The sequence below is a fragment of the Chironomus tepperi genome, unplaced genomic scaffold (genome assembly GCF_022539635.2).
Source record: "Chironomus tepperi strain 1889 unplaced genomic scaffold, CSIRO-AGI_Ctep_v1 contig_88, whole genome shotgun sequence".
NCBI lineage: Eukaryota > Metazoa > Arthropoda > Insecta > Diptera > Chironomidae > Chironomus > Chironomus tepperi.
Window position 1 is genome coordinate 806,440 of NW_027226210.1, and position 24,281 is coordinate 830,720.

Below are 24,281 nucleotides of genomic sequence, written 5' to 3' on the forward strand. Positions count from 1 at the left end.
CTATTTAATTGCAAAATTAATCGTGTGTGTCGGCACTTACTGAATGTCATAAGACGCAGGAATCATTCGATGAACTTTAAACCAACAGCTTAGTGCCGAGAAATTTAATTGATTGCTTTGTTTACAAACTTATTGGAAATTCCTGCTGAAATTTTTTTGCGTCATTTGATGCGAAAATTGCAACATAAAATTTGAATTTTAAAATCACGTTACAGCATTAGGAACATAATTATAATTCCACAATCATGCTCTCTATCCATCCTTTTATGGAATATTATTGCTCTATTGAAACCCTTCCCTACTGCATCTTCCATATAATCTCCTCTAAGATGCTCCATAGGAATATAATAGCTTGTCATTAAATAGAATTAAGTTTTTACGACAACATCAACCGTTAAAAATGCGCGTGCGAACTTATGTCTTCATGCTGATCTTTAGCTTCTTTTGTGTAACACTCGCCATTCCTCAAATTTCCAATAAAGCTATTAATTCTGTCATTTGAAGTTAATAAAAATTCGCATATAAGTTTTGAAACATAAAAATTTGTTTATTGAGGCATTAGGATGGTAGGGGATGTTCGGATATGATGTCTATCAATTTTGAGGGAGTTTACCTAAGCGGCATGAAGTGGCAAATGTCAAAATGGCATGAAACGTCTTAGAGACTATATTGAGGCGCTTGAGGGAGTGGGTCTGTTACTACGTGACAATTGGTGCATCCTGTGACAAAGAAGAGGAGATGGCAAGCAATTCTGGATAGAAGTCATTTGCATTGGAATTGCCTCAATCTAGAGAATCTGTCCAAGTCGAGACATCAAAAACAGATAATATTGACTTCATTTGTTCAACATAAAGAGGATCTGGCAACATGTGACACTCCATACGCATGCGGACGCACTCCTCCCCATACCCAATGAGTCAGACAGTTGTAAACAATCCCAACAAATTGTGAACTCATAATTTTTTTTTTCAATTTCTTCTATTGTTACCTTTTAATAGAAACTGGTTTCCCATTCATTCATGCGGTATTTATCATCTGTGGCTTGTTTCGTCTAAAAACATATATACTCATCTATTGTTTTCTTTCACTTCGCTTCATACTATCCGTATCTGTCTGTTGTTTGTTGTTATTGTACTCAAAATGATGATGATGATGTTTTGATGTGATGACCAAAGAAAGGAGATAGCGAGAAAAACCCACTGACCTACTGTCCGCAAATTGCCTACATTGAATGCAATACGATTACTACCTCTAAGCTGTACATATTTGACCGCGACGCTCGCCGTCGGATATTTCTTTAATTAAATTATCTCATATTGTGTTTGCTGTTTTTGGACAGACAGTCGTGACAGACAACAAAAATGTGAAGAAACAGTAAGGCAAAGAAGATGTACGAATAAAATGTTTATGAGAACTTTCGCTTTCGTTTGAGTGTCATTCACATTGGAGTTAGAAGAAGATGACTTTTGATGCCATTAATCTGTAATTGAAATGCTCAGGAAGTTAGCGATGATCGTTATGAATTTTGATTGGATTTTTAACAGCTTTTGATATTTTGCAAATTTTAACGACTTTTTGATGTTTGAATTTTTTGCATCACTTTTTTGCGTCATTAATTATAGTTTGCATCATTTTCTGTTTACAATTTTAAAGAATTATTGATTTCGTTTTAAAAATGTAATTAATTATCGCAGACATTGGAAGTAAGTATCTCAGACTTTATTAAAATGACTTATTAACTTGTTTACTTACAACAATTGAAGCCAAGCGGATATCTATTGAAATTCCATCAAGAAAAATGTAACTCATTTCCCAAACAATTGAAAGATCAGCAAAAAGGACCTCCATGGTAATAACAAGCACTAACAATTCATTTACTTCACACACAAACTGACAAGCGGGAACCTTTAAAATGTTATTCATAACAATCGGCATAAAAATTATGCTACATTTATAAAAAATTGATGTTTAAAGAGACCAACACAGAAGACAACAGTGACTTTATTGCATCATGAAGTTATTGAATGGAAGAAGCAGACTGATTATTATGTATACTAGCCACCTAGGCCATCATCATGAAAGAAAGCAAAATCGATTATTTCCAAAGTATTGAACGTCACATCATGAAAATAAAAGATCTCACATGGAGCTAGTAGGAACATAAAAATGAAAAATTTATAAAGAAAAACCCGCGCACGTTCAATGCTAACTTTTTGGCTGTTTTTTTTTTCGGATAAATAAAATTAATTAATCAAATCATTTATCGACATGTAATGAAGAATTGAAGAAATGTATTTAAGCAATAGTGGTTAGGTGGTGTACGTTTAGTTAGAAACTTAAAGTCGTTCCGTACAGTTTACTTCTCTAGTGCCACAAACAGTAGAAAATAAAAATATTTTGTAATCATGTTGATCACATCAGAAAGAATAATTTTCGTGCTTATTGGATATATTGCAATTGCATTATGCATGCCTGCAGTTAAGGACAATGATGTTTATTTAGTGGATTATAGTAATGAACGTAATAGTGACGGATCATATTCATTCAAGTGAGATAATAATAATTACAATATTGATGTGATATTAATTTAATTAATTTTAATTAAGCTATGAGCTGAGTGACGGTCAATCAAGGACAGAGAAAGGAGCATTAAAAGATGTAAAAGATGCTGATGGAAATGATGTAAAGATTATATCGGTGACAGGGCAATACTCATTTGTTGCACCAAACGGTCAGAAATACGTTACCTTCTATATCTCCGATGAGGTAATGAATCAATCTACTCCAGTACTGTCCAAACTGTGTGATGTGGCACTATTTAAATGCTGCGGCATACTTGAAATGCTATGAACCTTAAGCCAAATGCGGTTTCGGACATAGATTACTATCAAAGTGTGCCATGACACACAGTTTGGACAACACAGTTCTATTGTATTTAAATCTATTCCTTACCATCCATCTTTATGACCATTTTTCCATTATTATTACTATTTCACCAAATAGAAAGGCTACAGAGTTGAAAAGATGATGAATGCTGAAGCAATTGGAAGAAGTTTGGATACGACATTTGATGCTGTTGATGTTAAAAGCGACGATGATCTTGCAATTGTCACAACCACGGAGAGTGAAATTGAATTAGACTCATGAACCTGTAATTTTCACATGATGTGATCATTACCAAATATTTTTTTGGCTTTAAGTGCTATAGTGAATGTAAAGAAGAATAGAAACAAGTTTTATTGACCCCTCCGTAACACAAAATATAATAATAAATAAACAGGATGAATGCTGAGCATCATCCCTAATTTTAATATGAATAACCTCTTGTTTGTGATCTAGTTTTGATCTTATTAACACATGATACATTGTTCAGCATCCCTTCTTGCATATAAAATCAGTATTACACACTATTGACCCTCAATGACCCACTTATGTCCATCAAACAATAATTTGTCTTATAGAAAGGGTCATCATCATAAAAAGTATATGCAGCAATATAATAGTAAATATTAAGAAGGGATTGAAACAAGTTTCATGCTGTCTTCAATTTTTTTAGGAGATGATCTTACGTAACTTTATATGTCTCTTTTGTTATTATGGCTTTTAATGAACTTTTGTAACCCACAAAAATCTACTGATGATATTGTAATTAAAATAAATCGAAAATCATTAATTTTATGACAATGTTGAAGTAATACAATGATTGATGCGATCACCTATGCACAGCAGATGAACTATTCTGTTAAAAGACACACATGGATTGTGATAGGAATCTCATCACATCTGATCAATTCAATTGTCAAGCTAATATTAACTGCTGGGAAATTACTACTTTTTTTTGCTGAAGATGGATGGATGGAGGTTTTAGTTATATTTGGATGTGGATGTGACGCATTTTTTGGAGTATTATCGTAAGATTGATCTCATTGACTAGATTCTACAAAGTGATTGAGATATTATCTTCTGGTGGGAATCGAACTAATATCTTTGCTTTATGACTTTGTCCATGACTTCCATGACTGTCCTTGAACACCCTTTCAGCATTACTAATTCTGTTCCATATTGTTCAATACATCAAATCTATCATTGATCTTCGTAGGTTTCGAACCCACGCAGTCTCAATTACATGTTAAGTGATCTTACCTGCTGAGCTACTGTGGATTGTAATGGAGCGTAGCATAATGCTTACTAAGATCTTTTTCTCTATGAAATAGTCGAGAATCTCATAAAGGGACCGTTCAGTTGTTACGTAACGTTCTTAATAGGGAGTAAAGAATTTTGTATGGGGGAATGAAGGACGAGATAATGGGCGACGGGAAGGGGGTCCAAAAAATCAATGTCTTGCGCTACGTAATAAATAAACTAACCCAAATCTTACTTGTAAATTCTTATAGACTAAGACTGAGTCTACCCAAACTGCAAATCAATAACTCATCATTCATCCAAACACCGACAGCAGCTGCCAAATTTCTTCGCATCATATGATTCAATTATCACTCAAATCTGCTACTTCAAAAGATTTAAATTTCATCACATTAACAAGAGATTTATGAACACATTTTCTAAGAATGTAAGATAATAATCATAAAGTGACTGCAATTTATTTTAAGCATAAATGTGTCTTCAAAATTATTATGTCATAGACAAAAAAGTGGTGAAATTTTGCAACGGGCGATGAGGTTGTAGTTTACTTGAATACGTGCCTCTTTATGAAAATATGACGTTTGAGCACTTACAAAAAGGCACTTATTGTGTCTATGACTATATTGTTTTGCTTTAATTTATATTCGCGTAATTAGCATAAAAATAAATTTTTACAGATTATGAGATGTTGGAGATGGATGAGAAATTGTTCAGCGGTTAAACTTTTTGATAAATTAATTGAGTGCTCTCAAAAATTGGCAATTTCTGTTAACAAACAGCTTTCTTAAATTGGCAATTCCTAAACTTTATTGATCTTTATGGTTAAAGCGTGGTGAGAAGATTTTTGGGTCAAAGTGTTTATTTGTAAGTGATCGGCATTTGTCACTGGTTACTGAGTTGGACGGAGAATGTGTTTTGAGGATTTATGTTAGGTTTGATGATTTTATTATGGAAGCTGAGGGATATTTATCATTTTCGAGTAGACAAGTTGATTATTGCTTACTTAAAAGGTAAGTTAGAGATCTAAGGACGATGAGATGGATCAAGACAACATTAGTAAGTCGTCCTATCACAATCTGAGGATTTATGATCTGAGGACAAATAGCTTAGTCATAATACGAGTTGTTGCTCTTAGAAGTAGAGTTGTCCAACTTGGTTAGACCAACTCCAAACCGACGCAACAGTTACGAGTTGCAGAATCCGTCACAGTGACGCGGTGCTGGATCAGGTTTGAATTCGACAACATGTCAGAATCTCGCCAGGTTAGTTTCAGATTTTGGATCGATTAACTGACTTCTGCTATTCGAGTATCATTGGCTGTGTGCTTTTGTTTCTGATTGATTCTTGCATTCTAATGCTTTACCTAAACGTTCACAAATTCTTCGGTCTGATATCTGATAATTGCTCTAATTTTAAGCACAAATCTCTATACTGTTTCCAATAATTTGAATTCATAGCTTCACACTAAACTCTTCAGACTTACCTATTGACCCAAATTCCAATGACCTTGAAAATAAAAGCTACATTTTAATTTATTTTGATTCAAAAATCATCTTCAAATTCCCTTAAAACAATACCTAAAATTTATGAATACTCACTGTCTGAACTTATAACAAGCAGAAGATATACGATCTATAATCTTAAAGCGTGAAAATATTTAAAAACCCAAGTGTTGTAACAAACTTACAATTAATTTTACTACCTTTCTGTGGTGCTGTGATGATCATAGATAAAGTAAAAATTAAAGTTCAGTTACAGGGAACGTGTAAATATTATTAGTCATTACATGGAATATGAAGATTTATGGATCAGATTCTGTCACAGGAAGGAGATGTTAAATGTGATAAAATTGAATGTGAAGGGATTTTTTAGGTTAGGAGTGATGAGATACTTACTTACTTTGCTGGTCGTACAGATTATCTCTGATCCATGGCAATCTAAGTTGGCGTCTAAAATAAACTCTATCAATGGTTGCTCTTTGTCAATTAGATGTAAGATTAGATGCTCATGATCCTTAAAAATTAGGATTCAGTCAAGAGTTTTGAATTGAATGTTTGCAATTTGCCTGCAATTTTGGACGAAACCTATTAAAAACTGAATTTTTGGACAAAAAAAGCAATGCCAAATAAAAAATCAATCAAAATCAATTGTTTAAAAATAAAGCGAATTCTTGATAGGATTCGAACCTTTAATCATTGAGAATATCCACAAAATTACGAGTTTTCATTGCAATTTCCCAATTTACTCCAATTCAGCATATTTTAATTTACATCCGTTCTTGCAAAATTCCCAATCCCATTCATACTCACTCACCAGAGCATCAATCTATTCCATTCCATTGTAAAAGTTCATATCCAAAATACTCATATTTTCTAATACCGACAAATCTTCTTCATTCAAGTTCTCTTCAACTAACCAATTAAATTTCATTGTGTAAATCTCTGCCACTCGAATCTTCATGAATTATTTCATAGCTTTTTTTTTGTTTTATATCCATTTCTTTCTCGCACTCGCCGAGACAACTGCCGAAACAAAAATAAAAACGTGATACAATGTTATTCACCATACTTTTTGAGCATCTTGTCTCAATGCTCTTTTAAATCGGGGGTTTATAATGGGCGCTTAAACTTAACGCAATAAGTAAAGCATAAAAGCAACGGTTCAATTCATGTAAATCATCAGTATTTCTTTAAGACTCATCGTGAATAGTCATCAGTATATTTTTTTGTGAATCCTAGTGTATCAAATACAAAATGAAATACATTATTGTAGCCGTTGTACTTATATCGGGAGTTTTATCTGCTCCAGCACCACAAGAATCATCACCAGCATCTCAAGTTGTTAGTGCAGCAGCAACGATTGTGAGATATTTCTTCGATTGGTACCCAAATAATGAAGGATACAGATACACGTAAGGATACAGTTACTTAATAGTGAAAATGTGATCTAATAACTTGTAGTCAGTTCCAAAAAACGAATTAAAGACTAAAAAGTGAATCATTTGCAATAATTTGTGGATAATGTCTCGAAAATGAGAAGATCATTTGTCAAAAATGCTGTTGACACATATTTCAGTGAGACCATCAAGTCTTAATTGACGGATGAAGATTATTACGACATAAATAAGTAAAAGAAGAAAAGATAATCGAACCTGTGTTAATAATTGTCAAGGTTTTACAATTAAAGATTAGTAAATGGATAATTTGTGTAAATTTGGTATAATAATCGCGGGACAGAGGATGGCTTTGTGTGGATTAGAGCTTTAATTGATATGATTTTGTTAGATTTCAATGGTAGTGTGATCTGTTGAAGGAGATGGATGGAAAATTCAAGTTTTGAATCAAACTGGATGTTTATGAAATGCAATTGATATTGACTTCAATTGTTGACTACTTATGCATTAGATAGAACACATAGATGCATAATAGATATTCCTTCACATCGTAGATTCCCCTAGACAACCGAGTTAGTTCAAATCTTCCTACTCAGATTCTAAATTATCAAATTCTCTTTCAATACTTCTATCTAGTAGTCCTTGCAATCTTTTAATACCTTCCATCTTCAACCTTTCGATCCAATCCAACCACCAGACCAACAACTCTTCCAAAGAAAGCTCCAAATCTTCAAAAATAATTGCTAATCTCTTACCATATCCAGTTTAATCAATATAATTTGTGCAATTTTCATCATTAAATTATGTCCCAAAAGTTTGTTTACGACTTGATCGCAAATGCCAAAATTAATATTTAACAAGCAATTTATTGGGCATTAATCATAAATCCGACGAAACATTATCGTAAACTTTTAAAGACGCACGAACGAAAATGAAAACGAAAGTTCAAAGAAGACATAAGAAAATGTGTCAAACATTTATGTCCGAATGTGTTTGCAAAATGATGAAGCTTAATCTGTGCTATATTTTCGTTAAATGAATTTACATAGTGTATATTAGCTGTTAATTTATCATCGGATGCACGCGTATCAGCTGATTGCCTTTTTATTCATTTTTTGTTAATGCTTTTTTTCGTCGTAATAGATATGAGTTGTCTGATGGACAGATTCGCAGTGAAGAAGGAAAATACAAAGATGGTGTTGATATTGATGGAAATCCCGTCAAAATCCTCGTAGTGCAAGGAGCATACTCACATGTTGGACCTGGTAAGATACATTAAAAAAGCTTGTTACATAACTTAATAATTAATATTTTTAAAAATCATCTCCAGATGGTGAGACATACTGGGTCAACTACCAAAGTGACGAGAATGGTTACAAACCAAAAACAGGAAAGGGTGTAGGTGGAATTAAGCCTGGTGAGGATGCATCTATCGATCCAAATCTTTTGAAATCATTAATTGGTTAAGTGCCATAAATTTTACCATAAACGAAAATAATTTCATTACAAACATGAAGACAGTCATCTTTTTCGCCAATAGACTTTTTGTTTTGTACATGCTCAATCATTTATTGTTAAATAAATTTTGTTTTTAATTACGATATGAAAATTCAAATGTTTACTTTTCTTCTTATTTTTTATATTTAGTGTTGTGATTGCTTTGCTTCCTATTTTGTGGAATAGTTTTCTGGTGATGTTCCTTCTATAGCTAAGGTCTGCTCCTCAAATATATGTCCAATAACTTCAACATATGCATATTTAGCCTCAAAATCTACTCTTTCGTCAAAATTTGTTGTAACGTTCATTTGAGATTTGAATAATATTTAATCTACATAGTTGAAAACCCCTTTTCATACAAAAGTTCAGTCTTCAATTGAACTTCGAAGAATAAACATCGAATATTATTGTACATTATATCCATAATCACATAAATGTTCATAAAACAGTCAAGTCTTATTGAAAATACACAAACTCTTGGATTTAATACAGCCAAAACATCTTAACAGACAACTTTACATTGACATTCAACTAATAATAAAAATTTATTAAACGAATGAATTAAAATTGTACGAAAAACCAAGGACTTGCAATATGCAAGGTTGTCTTAAAGCTTTTCAGACACAATTGTTGATAACTAATTTGTTCTTTTATTGAGGAATAAAAAATGAAGTTGTTCTTGCATAATTAAAGCTTTTTGTTAAGATTCAAAGGATATTAACTATATCTATCAATTATGTGCGATGCTAAACCTTGACTACAATGCCTGATGTCATCAATAAACTAAAATTCAAAGATTCCTATCAAATTTAAGCTTCAAAAAGTAAGTCAAAATTGATTAAAATTTACGACTTTGCTGTTTTTATGTAGGAGATAACCTGCGAAACTTGTCACCCACAAAGTTTATCGATGTTAAGGCGTCAAGCAATCTGTAAAATTAACTGATTATAAATACTGACCATGACAATCGATTCCTTTTTCAAATTTGAACTATCAAACATTTAATAATCGATTTTTATATCCTAACTATAAACAGGAATAGATAGGTAGGTGGATTGGAATGTTGGTCTATCGAGTCACAACTTGATGACAAATTTATTAAAGTCATTAACCGGTTAAATGTCAGCAAATTTTATATCATCATGTGTATGTCATTTAGAGGTTGATAATTTGATATGCTTTACATCCAAATAAGAAGGATCATGAGCTATAAAACAGTTTAATGGATTTAATAAAGCTTCATTACCTTTCTAATGCATTTTTTTTGGGATTTCCATATGATCGAATGACTTTGCCTTCTCTTTTATATATTTTTCTCATTCAAGCATTTAAAATTCAAAGCATTTCTTTTTGGAACTAAGAAGAAGGAAAGGTTGTTTTTGCTTGGTCTATAGACATAATCAGTTATCTTATTTAACAAATATTATATGATGTCGTCAAAACAAAATCAATAAAAGCCGTATCAAGATCATTGCGAATCTTCAGTATCGTGTTATCTTTGGAACTAGTGATATCGAGGAAGTCTGTTCAAAACAAAAAAAAGTTATAGACATGAAGTTTTTAATTATTGTGATATGTTTGACATTGTCAAAGACATTAGCAGCACCAGCACCAGTACCACAAAATGATTTCGATCCAGACAGTCTTAATCTGCAAATCTTCGACGAGGACAACATTAGTCAACAAGGAAGACTGACACCACAGGGATTCACACAACCATTCGACAATATCATCAAACAAAGACAAGCGGAAAGCTTTATTCCTAATGGTGCCACAGTTGTTCGATATTTCTACGATTTAGAAGATCTTCATTATAAATATACGTAAGTTCATGATCATTAGTGATCTGTAATAAATAAATAAATGCGAATTGTACATGCTAAATGCCTTCCTCAATAATTGATATTTCTTTAAATGGGACGTCCTTGTCAATTATTAAAAGCCTATTAAATCATCGGAATGTGAAGAATTAATCAGCAAAAATAATTCAGTCCTTAAGTCCGGGATGGTGATTAATTTAAAGTGCCTAATCTTGAACATCTGTAATAAATAAATAAATGCGAATTGTATGCTAAATGAATAAATGTCCTTGTCAATTATTAAAAGCCTATTAAATGAATGTGAAGAATTAATCGAGCGTCAAGGGAACCGATACGTCGCCGTATTTACGGTTAGATCCAAAGTTACCCTATTGGCAATGCGAAGGCTGATTATGGATCATCTAATTAAAATTCATAACGGAAATTATTTCAAATCTTCGCATCACTTTTTGCATCAATGACGCAAATTTCAATTATTATTTACACCGCGTTAATTCATTTAACACTAATTGATTACTAAAGTGTCAAAAGACACAACAATATGACGAGACATAATAGCATGCATGAATAATCAACAAATCATAAATATGGACGTCTTTAATAGTCCATAAAATATAAATCATTTCAAATTGGATTTGTTTTTATTGATATTTCTAGCTATGAATTGTCTGATGGAACGATAAAGAGCGAGGAAGGATCATACAAAGTAAGATCAGAGATTGTATACTGAAATTGAGAGGGATATAATGTTTAATTGATTGTTTCAGGATGGAGAGGATAATGAAGGAAATCCAGTGAAGATTCTTGTCGTGTCAGGAGCTTACTCATTCACAGCTCCAGGTAAAGTGTTGCATATTGTCATTTGTATCGATTCTTGGAACTTTGGGAATATTAATCTGCGGATCTAGTCAGCATGTGTGACGCAGACATTATCTGAGCTTGAGCATGTAGACTACTAACTCTCTAATATATTCTTTTTGGATACTTTTCACAAAATGCCAGAATCTGTTCTTTACTAACCTAAACTCTAAAATCATTAAATTCCATCCATTTTGCCTTCCAGATGGTGAAGTCTACTGGACCAAATATCAATCCGACGAAAATGGATACAGACCAACTCATGGAAAGGGAGTCGGCGGAATCAAACCCGGCGAAGATGCTGAAATCGACCCAAATCTCTTAAAATCTCTTCTCGGTTAAGTGCCATTCAATCATCATCTAGCATTTATTCGCTCCATCGTGTTTACCCACCATCTCATCATTCCTTTATGTTTAATTATATTTGAATAAAAAGCAAAAATTAATTTTTAAGTAATAAACTCATCAAATTTGACACATCAATCGGCATGTTTATTTGAAATTCGTGTATTGTAGACTTTTTTTTACATATTACTTGCACATTAACAATTGGCTAGTTATGTTATGTAAGGTCAATGATCTTCCGAACGTCTTCAAAAAAAGGTTATACAAAGCAATTATGCAACGATAAAAATTAGCATTTTTTTCTATAATCGTGGATGGTTTTTGGCTCATGATAGAAATTCGATGAAGTCTTTTTTGACGTGTGAAAAATGTGCACTCATTTACATACTTTTTGTTTGAATATATTATTGGGGGTCTTCGGTTTGAATAATTGGTTTTTTTAAATTCAAAATCCTGTCATAATTCAATAAATTCAAGTCAAAATTCTTTCAATTTTTTTAAGATTTGTCAAATTTTGACAATTTTGACAAAACTTTTCCAAGCCAACTTGATTAAAACCAAGGACCCCCTTACGTACATTTGTTTGCAGATAAAATGGAAATGTTATATTTGACTATCCACAAAAGAAATTTTTAATGAATTATTCTTCAATTTATATCAATGAAATTACAATAATAAACATGCATCATAACTCTATTCATATTGGCTTTTGACCTCTTTGCACTTCTGTTTTACGCAATGACTCAGCAGCTATCTTTGAGAAAAATTCACTGTAAAATCATGACATATGATTTTTTTTGGGTATTATTTAATCAGATTTGCTGAGCTGGAGACAATTTTGTCTACAATAAGCTGAAGATTATTTTGTTAAGATATTTATTGATCAATTTATAAAATTGATACGATTTTAATGCAGATTTAAAAGCAATATTTTGGGTAATCAAAGCAATCGGATTATTTTTTATATTCAATTTTTCAGTTTTATTTACAAACCTTTTAGACTATTTTTTAACGGTCATTAGATATTCAAATTTTAACGTAAATTGGATATTCAAATTCTCCGAATCATCTAAATTTCGCATAGTTTGACACCCTTTCACAAAGTTATGGCGGTAAAAATTAAAAATTAAATCTGATCTTAATCGAATTTTTATTAAAATGTCCCAAAACATTATTTAACACAGAAAAAGAGCAAACAAGATGAGGAAAAGAGGTAAAAACATTTAAATAATCAGTTGATAAAACGATAAAAATGATTAATCTGCTATAAATCACACAGAAAAGAGAAAGAGGAAGCTGAAAAGTTGAGATTGTTAGCAGAGGAGCGTGAAAGGAATTTAAAATTGATACAAGATGAAGCACGAGAAACTGCACTTAGAAAGCCTATCATAGAAGATTCAGTTGCTGTTTTTGAAAGTGATTTTATTGATATTTTGATGATCCAGATGAGTTTTTATTGATTTAAATAAATTCAGGTTTGCTGAAAAGGGTAAGGAATCATAAAAGACAGATAAGAGAAGAGCAAGCTTGGAGGAAGTTCCTCAAATGTGATAAAATTCCAGATACAAAGATACCATCAGTTGCTAGATCATATCTTTATCAATTTGACTATGATTTCCTGGATTATCATGACAAGCACATAAATTGGTGGTTAATGTGTGACAAGGACAGCATCAGGACTCAGGATATAAGCATAAAAGACAGAAGAAGGCAAACAATCGATCCAATTCGTGAACCAACAGGCAGATTTTATGATCAAAAGCTTCGATTCATGATGAAAGTTTACGAAAGCTTAGAAGATACGCTGCGTAGAAAAAAGGTGTCAAGCTCACATCTTCAAGATTTAGTAACGGTCAGTAAAGCTTGATCATCTTCGCTGTTTCATTTTCTACACGATTCCATATCTTTTATGTAGATCCAAAGCTCGTTCCGTGAAAAAGCTTACAACTTTTTGGATGTCTTAACATTTGAAATCTTAATGAGCATTGACCGTGAAATGAAATCAATGAACCCGCTCGTCGCACAGTATTCATATTCATCACCAGATTTCATAAAGTTCATCTGGTCATTCAAAGATGTCACACTTCCAAAAAATATGTAAGTTTTTCAACTTTAAAGCTTTATTCACTATTCACGTGACTACATACTTTTTTTAGAGATAAATATCGAATCATTAAAGTCCAACCACTACAGATGAATGTAACAATGTCAAGTATATTGGATTTAGAGACGACATCTGTTCGTGTTTTATGGTTTAAACGAGATTTTTACAGCGATTATTGTCCCTCATATTTGCCATCGTCGTTTGACATGAAATTCCAGAATTTTGATGCTTCAATCGATGATGAAATGAAAATGAGAAAATATTTTCGAGATAAACGTGTTGCTGAAATGCGAGAAGCACGTGAAGTTTATGAGATGAAGATGGAAGAAATGAGAATACAAGAAGAAGCTGATGCGAAAAATAAGAAAAGTAAAGAACAAACGAAAGATAAGAAGAAACCCAAAATACTCAAAGAACCGCCAATAGTTGATGACAGCACATATGTTAACATCGATGATGATTATTTGGAATATGAGAATGAAAAGATTGAGGAGGAAATGAATCAGTTATCTCCAGAAAGTTTAGGTTTAGAAAGCTATGATGTTAATATGAGACAGTATCAAGTCCTTGGAGGAACCTACAGAATAGAGTGCTTAGAACGGCCACTCCAAACTAAAGAAATTTATCAGCATCTATTTGTGAGATTAAGTAAGTTTATACACGTGTGTGGACATAGTATGTCGTAAAACTATGTGAGATTGTTTAAAAATGACGTCATGCATTTGATACTCTAAGTATGTATACTCCCGAATAGCATAACGTGTTTGATGTAAGACGTTAAGTTAGACGGCGCCCTGACGAGACCGTGATTTGCCGCATTGTGCTACTCGGGATTATAGCTTCGTTGACGACATACCAACATTATAATATGTGTCGACCAGGCTATGGTCATCCACTAGATCGAATCATAAATTAAAGACATCACTTGTGATTAAATCCCATTTAGTTCACACAGAAATATGCTAATAGAACCGAAAAATGATTTTTTGACTGATTATTTTTCTGATTAACAGATGAGCGTCCAAATGTCTTAAAATATCGAAATTTTCATCATAGTTATGAAGAACCTGTTATGAAGAATGTCAAAGAAGAACGAAAATCACTATTTGCCGAAAAAGTACTCGAAGCTAAAACGCAAGCTCTCTCGGGACTCAATAAAATTGAGATCAAATTGTCGGATAAGATAATTTGGTGGGAGGAACCGATTGCTTGTCGATTTGAGAAATGGGAAGAGAGTGAAGAGTTCCTTCAATTAGATCCTGAACTGCAAGATTATAATTTAAATTATGAGAAATATAAGGAACAAGAACTTCAAAGTTTATTTAAGATGCCTCATATGCAGTTTCAGGATAAATTTAAAATTAAAGATTTCCAGCTATCAGCATATCCCGAAGACATTCAAATCTCATCACTAGTTAGATACTTTCTAGCTCCAATCCTTCCCAATGAATTTCCACACTATTCCGAAAAGCTTGAAATGTTTGAGAAAAAAGAGCGCGAATGGCGATTTTATAAGGCACGACACATTCCTAGTGACGATTATATAACATTTGAACACGAAGAGAAGATGAGAGAGACATCGATTGAAACTGTAAAGATTCTTAATGATTTTTTGAAGATATTTGAACAAAAACATTCAACACCACGAGAACTTTTTCCCCAAAAGATTAAAGCACATAACCTTGAAATTGTGGAAAACCCAGAAGTATTATTGGCTGTTCAAAAAGCACGACAAGAACTACAAATGATCTTGATTAAAGAAGAAGAATGTGAGCCTGAAGTTGCAAATGATATTCCACTTAAATCTGAACCTCTTATGCTGTCTGAACTACTCGATAGAATTTCAAACATCCAGAAAAGCTTAAAGGCAGCATTTAAAGTCATCCAAAAGCCTAAAATTGAAGATGATCCAATTGAACCAAAAGTAACATCCAAGAAGAAACCCAGAGTAACTCTAAACCTTCGAAAATCAGCAGTTGCTCCACGTAAATCAACCAGAAAAAGTCTAAAAAAGCGAAAGTCAAGCATTCAAAAGAGATCTAGCACAAAATCCTTTATAACTGAAGAATCAATTCCATCTACAACTGATATAAATACAGTAAGCAGCATAAGTGAGACAAAACTTGTTTTAATTCCTCACCATAAAGGCAAATGGGTTACAAAAGACATTCATGAGTCATTTTATGACGATAAAACCAAAACATTTTCATTTTACGCTGGTTGCTGTGGTGTATTTGGACTTGCTATTAGGAAATATTATAACATGCCATTCAGAAATTGGGAACTGTATCCGATTATTGAGGAAAACGTCGATAAATATGTGATAATGAGAATTGAAGGTCAAAAAGTATCAATTGAATTTAAAATTACACTCAATGGATTTACATATAAAATTTTAAAGCCCGGAAAAGTTCCAAGGCAGGAACTACGAAGATCTGTAAAGATTTTTGAATTAAAAAAGGTTTGTATTGTTGATTTTTATTGTTTACTTGTTGAGGTGATGATTGTTTTAGTGACTATGTTTCAAATGTCATAGATTCAATCTGATTTTTGGTGCTTGCTATGGACTTTTGACTCTTTAAAGCAGTGTTGTTCAAACTATGTGTTGCGGCACATTAGTAGCATTTGAAAATGATAGGAAACATATGCCTTGTGCAATTTCAATCGAGGATTATCACCAAGGTGTGCCGCGACGCAAAAAAAATCCAGCAGCACTGCTTTAAAGTACATCATTGACCTTCTGAATTGGCTCTTCTCTTTCAGATCCTCACCACACTCAATGTCAACCTATTCCCAGAACTTGATGCAAGCTGGTATGTCCCGAATATCTCAGAAAAGCTCACAGCAATGGAATTCCATACCTATAAAGCAATGGCTTCATTCTGCCTTTCGAATCACTATAAATATCATGAATGCAATCGATATGGAACTAGAAGAGAAATTGTCCTTAAAAATAAGCCTTTTAAGGATGAATTATTCACTGACATCCTGATTACACCTCTTAAAGTGCTGACTGTGGAACCAAGAATCGAGACGACTGAAAACCATCAAATGCAGCTTGAGTATGAAGAATATCCACCCGATCAAGAAGTACGGAAGCATAATTTAGACAGTAAATAAATGAATCTCATTATGTATTTAATCTCTTCCAGTTCTGTGCTGATCTTTACGACTTTTTAAAAGGCGAAGTTGACAAGACTGAATATCGGGTCAATCAAAAAAGTTTTATGATTTTTTGGCATGTTCAAGCATTATTGATGAATCTTCGTCCATTAAGCTTCTCACAATGATCTCATATGTACAGCATGTAAAATTCTAAGACAGACATTCTCTTTTTCTATTCTTAGATTATATAGGAACAGATAGTACAATCAGGAAGTCAGCTATTGACTCATGTGACTGTGCACAATCACCTAAATACTAAATTTGTCTTCAAGGTGTATTAGAAGTGCAATTAAAGACTGAAAATATAGAAGTATTGAGACTTTTGTTTTTATGGATTGAGGATCATGTGATTTGAATAAATATGAGAATGTTTGGGTGTTGGATCTTTTGGCAATTCATCATATGTTGTTAAAAAATGAATATTTGCAAATTGCAATGCAGCACTGCATGCTCTATTTAATATTTTGGCATGTTCCAAGGTCTCTTTGGTTAGCAAATAGTAAAAGTTTGGAATGTCTTGTCAAATACATGACTTATCAGGTGATAAGATTTTGTTTGGGATCTGTCTCTTTCTAACACGTCTCTTGCTGCCCGATAGTGATGTTCTCTTTTGGAACTTTCACTAAATACTTCTAATCTGGAGAGCTGTATGTGATGTTGCATCTTGATTGATGTTTGATCTGCTGCAAGTTTGGAATCAGAAGCTTACAATTGCTCATTTAATTTAGTTCTTTGTGGGATGTTAGATAAAATTGCTCTTATCGAGAACTTTAGTTGTTATTCAGCATTTAATGGGAACACTTAGTGGTAGAGTCTGGTTCAGAATATATGAGACTTTAAGGAATAGTTGATGAATTGTGAAACAGTTCAAAGTCACAAATTTAGTTGCAAAATGTACAAAAGTTACAAACGTCAGTGATAATAAAGTTTCCGAGAAGCACCGAAGTATTAACTGTTAAACACGAAGTTGCCCTGACGGCACAGCTCATTTCGACCCATTACCAAATGATCATGTTGTGAATTGATACAAGACAAATTTATTAAAGGACATCCGTATTTATTGATTTTTATGACCCAACAAAGACTAAACATGCTCAAACAAAACCATAATAATCCACGATTAACATACGCATTGTCCATCGAATCAAAATATGAGCCATAAAATAAGTTACATGAATGTCAACCTTCATCATCACACTGCGCTTCCAAGTATAGATTATGTTGTTGATATAAAAAAAGCCATCGATGATTTATAAATAGAAACATATTATTTGTGGCGATCTTAAGCTTTGCAGACAGCACGTGATTAATTAGAATGGAATGAATTAAGAGAATCTTGTTTTGTTCAAATATTCTGAATAACAAGGAAGTGAACTTTTGTAGAATAATTCGCGTTATTAAATGACCCGAGTGAAATAAATGAAGAAGGCTGGCGCAATGGACTTTAAATGCTCTGTCCAATTTCCTATTTATTGTAAACCGCCTAAATTTGACTACCACAAAGCTGCATATCCAGAGTGTCGCTCGGGATTAGAACAACGTCAGAACTTAATAGCAGAACTAATAAATTGCAACTTTTAAACAACAAAAATCCCGAAAAAATGCAAAAAAACCAGTCAATAGCCTTCAAAAAAATTATAACGACATTGATGCTTATGCATTGAACTTGACAGTGGACGTGACCAAAAAAATTTCGGTATAAGATGAAAATAATAATGTTAAACTAAGCCACACAAGGAAATCCAATGCCAAGTCGTCAATGTTCAAATTTAGAGATTTAGTCAATGATGAGGCAAGCCTTAAAATATTTACAAAAGGAAGTTCGATGAACTGACTGTTGACAACAGAAGATTAAAAGACTTAGTGGCAGCTATGCTTGTCAAAACATAATTAAACATTCAGAAATATTAATGAATACGTGACTCCGAGTTGTCTATCTGGTTTAGGGGTAGTAGTGAGTTATGTGCTGTATGGTGACGTCCACATACTGCATTTATTAGATTGAAATTGATCCTTCCACTTCAAAAGTCAAGAACATTCTGATCTGCATTTAGAACTCCTTAAATGATCAAACAATCACTTTAAAGCACATTAGTCACAACAACAATGTTCCTACATATCTAGACATACTCAAAATTTAAATTAAAGTCGTAAAACCTCTTCACGTGCAACTTTAAAAAAAACTATGAATAGCGGACTTCATTCATCAGCATCTTCAAAATAGCATGTTAGTGCGTGCCATCAAGCAGAACAACTAGAGTTCAACCGGTTACTTCAAGGATACTTCTAAACTTTTTATGGCATCTTCTTAAAATGAGACATGATAAAAATAAGTGAGAGAAATCGAGGAAGTTTTTACTTCTTTTATTGAGCTTTGTTATTTTGGACTTGCTGCATTCTGTTGATTAGGTTGAATGCTTGGATGATTGGTTTGTCGGATTGTCTGTAACTATGCAGTGATGCCTTAATCAACGAAAGTATGCTTCTTTATGAAGAAATGAAATGAATCAATGAAATTTTTAACGAACTTTTTTTAAATTTTCGCATCATTTGCAAATGACTTTTGCGTCATTTTCGAATCACTTTTCAGTCAAATTTTCAACTTTTCGTGAACAAAGATAAACATTGTTAGAATTTGCACAAATAATATTCTATTTGCGTTCTCATACTGCTTACTTAACCAATATTCATACACATAGCAAAATGCCGAAAAGCGCCGTACCATCCTACATGAATATAATCGTAAGTATTTCGCTAGTTTAATTCTCATCATATCTCTCAGATTTTTTCTCGTTCGTGAATAACGTTTGTTCGATTCGCTAACAAAAGCTAAGGGCTCTCAATAAGAAACTGGTTAGATTTCTAGACAGTAAAATACCAAACGTATAAATATCAGTTGATCATATGATTCTTCTTCATTTATTTTAGAAATCTTATCGAGAATAAAACGGCATTAGATATGAATCAAAAAGTTCTAATTCTTGCGTTATTTTGTGGCATTTTTGTGTGTGCAAATGCAACTGGAAATATTGGATCAGTGCTTTCGCCAATTATTGGAGTAAAGACAGGAATAATTGAAGCTGTACAAAAGGCAGTGAACGCAAAATATGATGCTAAATTGAAGAAATTAAATTCATTAAGTTCATTAGGAGGTGGTGGTGGAAGTGGAGGCGGATTTGGTGGATTTTCGGGTGGAAATGGAGGCGGTCATTCACTCTTTGGTGGACTTTCGGGAGGTAGTGCTGGAGCTTCAAGTAGTAGCGGCAGTGGTGGCAATCCATTGGCACTTATTCATGCTGTAATCAGAGGCTTTACTAGTAAACTTGGTGGATCATCATCAAACTCACAAAGCATGTCACTCGATTTCGGAAATGATGATAGCTTCAATGATGTCGGTTCAAGTACTTATGATGCTTCTTCATCATCATCAGGTGGATTCTCACAATCAGGCGGATATGACACAAATCATTATTCATCATCAGTATCAGAAGGAACTCAATTCTCAGCTGATACAGGATACAACTATCCAGCTCCACAACCAGCACCACAGCCAATTCCTTATCAACCACCAGCACCAACAAATAATGGATATAATTACCCAGCACCACAGCCAGTTCCTCAACCAATTCCAAGTGGAAATGGACATGGAGGTCTTTCAGGCGGTGACTATAGCTCAGGATCATCTTCTGGTTCAATTTCATCAAGTGGAAATGGACATGGAGGAAGTTCAGGTGGTTTCGGAGGTTTCCAAAATATCTTAGGAGGCTTGAAGTAAGTTTTATTACATTTTGAACAGTTTTTGGGTGTGGAAAAGCTATAAAAATTCTCAAAATTATTTGTAGACAAATACCAGTGCAGATATTGACAGCCAAAAAAGGTTTAATAAACAGCAAGATAGACAAAAAGATTGCACACTTTCAAAAATCCTCCGGCGGTGCTTCATATTAAACGCAGGTGTCAAAATCTCTAATACATATGTACATAAACGAACAGACTAGACAATGATTCGCAGGCCAAGAATCATTTTGTAGGATTATATTCATTTTTTTATGATTAAGTATTATCTTAAATATGTATTGTAAAGAAACCAACACTAAAGATATTTTGCTAATAGACTTAGACAAATTTTGTGATTCGCACAATTTTTCCATGCTGAGATTTTTTTCGTGTCAAATAAAAAAAGAAGAATAAGAAAAATTTATGACAGCTTTTTTTCAAAAATTTTTTACAACGACTTAGGTACTTAAGATTCCAAAAACCAGTTCAGGAATTCATTCATAAGCGGAAGATGTTGTTAATGAATATCAAGTTAGATAACAAGCGTGTGTAGTCATCACCTCTGTATGGACATTCATTTTTTATTTGAATGAGATCTCATGATTCAAGTGTATTGATCGTAGTAGCGCATTATTGAGTGATGATGACATAAGGTGCATTTTGAGAGTTTATTGACTTACTGGATTTAGAAATTCTTAACATGTTTGATGACTAATGACTAGATGGATTGGAATTTGTGGAATATTTGTAAAAGAATGTTGATTTTAAGGAAAGAAAGCAGAATTCCAAAATTGAGGGTCATGCAACTTTTTTCAAGGTTCAAAAATGTTTGTTTACATTTAGTTGCTTGCCCCTTTCTAAAAATAGTTCAATTTACACAAAATAACAATTAATTCCTCTTAAAAGTCATACAATCCACGCTCATCAAGCTCCATTTCCAACAAATCCGGCTAACACACATCCAAAAGAAAGAGATGATTTTGCATTCACGGTTAAGGTCATAGATTATGTAAATAAATGATCATCAATTTATGACGTATAAAGTAGATGCACGAGTTTTTTTGCCGAAGAATAGCTGAAAGCATAAACTTGACATCTGCTATCTTCTTGATCAACATCAAATTCTCGTTGATATTGAAATCTTAATTGGAATATTATAAAATTAGCAATATATTCGTGAAAGGAAATTTCCGTGAAGAATGAGCAAGGCTCTTTTGAAAGTTATTATAAAATGTATAAAAGAGTGAAGTTTGCGAAATTTCCTAATCATTTAGAGTTTGGAATCTGACAAGGAATCATAATAGATAGAAAGGAAAAATTGTGTCAATATGAAGTTCCTGGTGATATCGTGTGCGTTTATACAGTTTATATCAATATCTAGCAGTTCTCCAGCTAGTCCTTTAGCTGGTTTAAGTGGTTTAACTGGTGGAGCAGCTGGTTCTAGTGGAGGTGGTTTACCTGGAAGTGGTGGAAGAATACTCGGAGATGTACTTGGAGTGAAAATTGCTGTTTTAACATTCTTAAAGAATGCAGCTAGTCCAAAAGAAGATCAAACCGTAGATTTTGGAAGCTTTGAAAATGACGGTTCGGTTGGTGAAAGCGACTTTGGATTAAGCGGATCAAGTTCAAGTGGATCATCTCATACTGGTTCTAGTGGATTATCTCATACTGGTTCGGGTAGCTCTGGAAGTAATTATTTGCCTCCAAGTCAAGGTGGATCGGGTTCTGGTAGTGCAAGTCAAAAATATTTACCTCCAAGTCAAGGTTCTGGTAGTGCCAGTCATAATTATTTACCTCCTAGTCAAGGAGGGTCAAGCTCTAGTGGATTAGCTCATACTAGTTCTGGTAGTGCTGGACATAATTATTTACCTCCAAGTGTTAATCAAGGAGGATTAAGCTCCGGTGGATCAACTCATACAAGTTCTGGTAGCTCTGGTCAAGGATACAACTATCAACAACCTAGCAATCAGGATCAAGTTCTGGTGGATTAGCTCAAACTGGTTCTGGTCAAGGATATAACTATCAACAACCAAGCCAGGGAGGATTAAGTTCCGGTGGATCAGCTCATACTGGTCAAGGATACAACTATCCACAACCTAGCCAAGGAGGATCAATTTCGGGTGGATTAGCTCAAACTAGTTCTGGTCAAGGATACAACTATCCACAACCTAGCCAAGGAGGATCAATTTCGGGTGGATTAGCTCAAACTAGTTCTGGTCAAGGATACAACTATCCACAACCAAGCCAAGGAGGATTAAGTTCCGGTGGAACAGTTCAAACAAGTTCCATTGTTTCTGGTCTTGGAAATAATTATTTACCTCCTGTCAATGATCATGGATCTTCAGACTCATTTTCATCTAGTGACTCATTTAGTTTTTCAGAACAAGACAATTCTGGAATTTCAGAATACTCAAGTGGATCAGCAACAATTGAAGATAATGGATTATCAAACTCTGCAAGTTCAAGTAATGGATTTTCATCATCAGGAGGCTCAAGCGATGATGCTGACTTTGATGCATTCGATACAGAACCAAGCACAAGCAGTGGAAACGGTGGTGGATTAGGTAAGCATTTTATTGTTAGCTATAAAATTATCTAATTTTAATATTTCATAATTTTCAAGGTTCACTGCTTCAAATTCCTTTAAAACTTATCTCATCTAAAGTCGGCTTAATCCAAAGTTTATTCGGAGGAGCCAAACAACAAGAGTCTAGAAGATTTTACTTTTAAGAATAGGAAATTTAGTCATTTATTTTATTTAATATAGTTAAATATAAATACACACTTTTCAAATAAGAACGAAAAGATTTTTCAGGTATAACTAAGTGTGAAAACCAAAAAATTGAAAAAAATCAATATTCATGTATTTAAAAAAGATGTAAATAGTGTAATGTTTGAAGGTTGTAATAATTTGTGCTTTGAATTGACAATAAAGCATCGAATTTTGTACATACATATTTAATCAAATAGAATTTATGTCTTTTTTTACATTGATAATCTGTTGGACGATGAAAGACAGGGAAAAGATTGAAATTTAAAGAAGAGCTGAATCAATGAAATCAAAAGATTATGCAAATTTTGAAGGTTAAGGTCAGTTTATTTCCATGTTATTGATGCAGAAATTATTCAAATTATCAAGTTCAACAAGAAAAGGATGCAAAAAATGTTTCTATTGATTTATTGATGCGAAGGTTATTTTTTGATAAATTGTCACATTTTTTGCTTCATTGATGCAAACTTTGTTATGGTTTAATGTCATCCGAAGATGAAATAGATCTGTAATCTGTTGTTCCAATCCTAACAGCTTATCGTGTTTGCTACGTTAGCGCTACGTTGTCTTTATATTGGCAAGATGCGAAATTGCCTGTGGCGGTTGATTTCGGCCCATTTTTACGAAGAAAAGTGCACTTTGCAGCTCCAAATGATGCCAAAAAAGATGCGAACTATGCATTTAATGATGCGAGAGATTTTGAAAAGTCTCGACTCTAGATTGTCTGTACAATTCTTTGTAACTAACTTGTAATTAACTTAATATCTAAAGTTCAATGTCTTTCTTCATATTGTAGATCAACATGTAGAAAGAAATTAAAATCAATTAAGAAAGAATGTGGATATTCCATTAAATAATTTTAACTCGAAAAATGACTAAAAATAGAATAATGTGTATAAACTTAGATTA

At 33.2% G+C, this 24,281-nt stretch overlaps 5 protein-coding genes across 5 annotated transcripts; all 5 read left to right on the top strand.

The window, feature by feature from the left end:
* Positions 1-2,423: 2,423 nt before the first annotated feature.
* LOC139086766 (endocuticle structural glycoprotein SgAbd-5-like) lies at positions 2,424-3,255 on the top strand. The gene is made up of 3 exons (XM_070635351.1): positions 2,424-2,548; positions 2,607-2,766; positions 3,004-3,255. The coding sequence occupies exons 1-3, from the start codon at positions 2,469-2,471 to the stop codon at positions 3,145-3,147; spliced, it is 384 nt and encodes a 127-aa protein (XP_070491452.1). The 5' UTR covers positions 2,424-2,468; the 3' UTR covers positions 3,148-3,255.
* Positions 3,256-6,846: 3,591 nt separating this feature from the next.
* Positions 6,847-8,645, top strand: LOC139086765 (larval cuticle protein 65Ag1-like). The gene is made up of 3 exons (XM_070635350.1): positions 6,847-7,054; positions 8,180-8,301; positions 8,367-8,645. Exons 1-3 carry the CDS (start codon positions 6,897-6,899, stop codon positions 8,501-8,503), a joined length of 417 nt encoding a protein of 138 aa, XP_070491451.1. The 5' UTR covers positions 6,847-6,896; the 3' UTR covers positions 8,504-8,645.
* Positions 8,646-12,662: 4,017 nt separating this feature from the next.
* Positions 12,663-17,165, top strand: LOC139086758 (uncharacterized). The gene is made up of 9 exons (XM_070635340.1): positions 12,663-12,668; positions 12,741-12,769; positions 12,836-12,972; positions 13,119-13,408; positions 13,472-13,653; positions 13,713-14,308; positions 14,674-16,121; positions 16,424-16,750; positions 16,813-17,165. The coding sequence occupies exons 1-9, from the start codon at positions 12,663-12,665 to the stop codon at positions 16,948-16,950; spliced, it is 3,153 nt and encodes a 1,050-aa protein (XP_070491441.1). The 3' UTR covers positions 16,951-17,165.
* Positions 17,166-19,753: 2,588 nt separating this feature from the next.
* LOC139086725 (uncharacterized) lies at positions 19,754-21,026 on the top strand. Its single transcript, XM_070635302.1, has 2 exons — positions 19,754-20,596; positions 20,668-21,026. The coding sequence occupies exons 1-2, from the start codon at positions 19,785-19,787 to the stop codon at positions 20,771-20,773; spliced, it is 918 nt and encodes a 305-aa protein (XP_070491403.1). The 5' UTR covers positions 19,754-19,784; the 3' UTR covers positions 20,774-21,026.
* Positions 21,027-21,930: 904 nt separating this feature from the next.
* On the top strand, positions 21,931-22,593 carry LOC139086759 (sericin-1-like). Its single transcript, XM_070635342.1, has one exon. The coding sequence runs from the start codon at positions 21,931-21,933 to the stop codon at positions 22,591-22,593; it is 663 nt and encodes a 220-aa protein (XP_070491443.1).
* Positions 22,594-24,281: the final 1,688 nt, after the last annotated feature.

Excerpts from the sequence above, each read along its gene's own strand:
- LOC139086766 (XM_070635351.1), top strand. The coding sequence starts at position 2,469 with ATGCCTGCAGTTAAGGACAATGATGTTTATTTAGTGGATTATAGTAAT. Across the intron at positions 2,549-2,606 it reads GACGGATCATATTCATTCAA|CTATGAGCTGAGTGACGGTC; the intron begins GTGAGATAATAA and ends ATTTTAATTAAG. Across the intron at positions 2,767-3,003 it reads CCTTCTATATCTCCGATGAG|AAAGGCTACAGAGTTGAAAA; the intron begins GTAATGAATCAA and ends TTCACCAAATAG.
- LOC139086765 (XM_070635350.1), top strand. The coding sequence starts at position 6,897 with ATGAAATACATTATTGTAGCCGTTGTACTTATATCGGGAGTTTTATCT. Across the intron at positions 7,055-8,179 it reads AATGAAGGATACAGATACAC|ATATGAGTTGTCTGATGGAC; the intron begins GTAAGGATACAG and ends TCGTCGTAATAG. Across the intron at positions 8,302-8,366 it reads ATACTCACATGTTGGACCTG|ATGGTGAGACATACTGGGTC; the intron begins GTAAGATACATT and ends AATCATCTCCAG.
- LOC139086758 (XM_070635340.1), top strand. Across the intron at positions 13,654-13,712 it reads GTCACACTTCCAAAAAATAT|AGATAAATATCGAATCATTA; the intron begins GTAAGTTTTTCA and ends TACTTTTTTTAG. Across the intron at positions 16,751-16,812 it reads AATATCCACCCGATCAAGAA|TTCTGTGCTGATCTTTACGA; the intron begins GTACGGAAGCAT and ends AATCTCTTCCAG.
- LOC139086725 (XM_070635302.1), top strand. The coding sequence starts at position 19,785 with ATGAATCAAAAAGTTCTAATTCTTGCGTTATTTTGTGGCATTTTTGTG. Across the intron at positions 20,597-20,667 it reads AATATCTTAGGAGGCTTGAA|ACAAATACCAGTGCAGATAT; the intron begins GTAAGTTTTATT and ends AATTATTTGTAG.
- LOC139086759 (XM_070635342.1), top strand. The coding sequence starts at position 21,931 with ATGAAGTTCCTGGTGATATCGTGTGCGTTTATACAGTTTATATCAATA.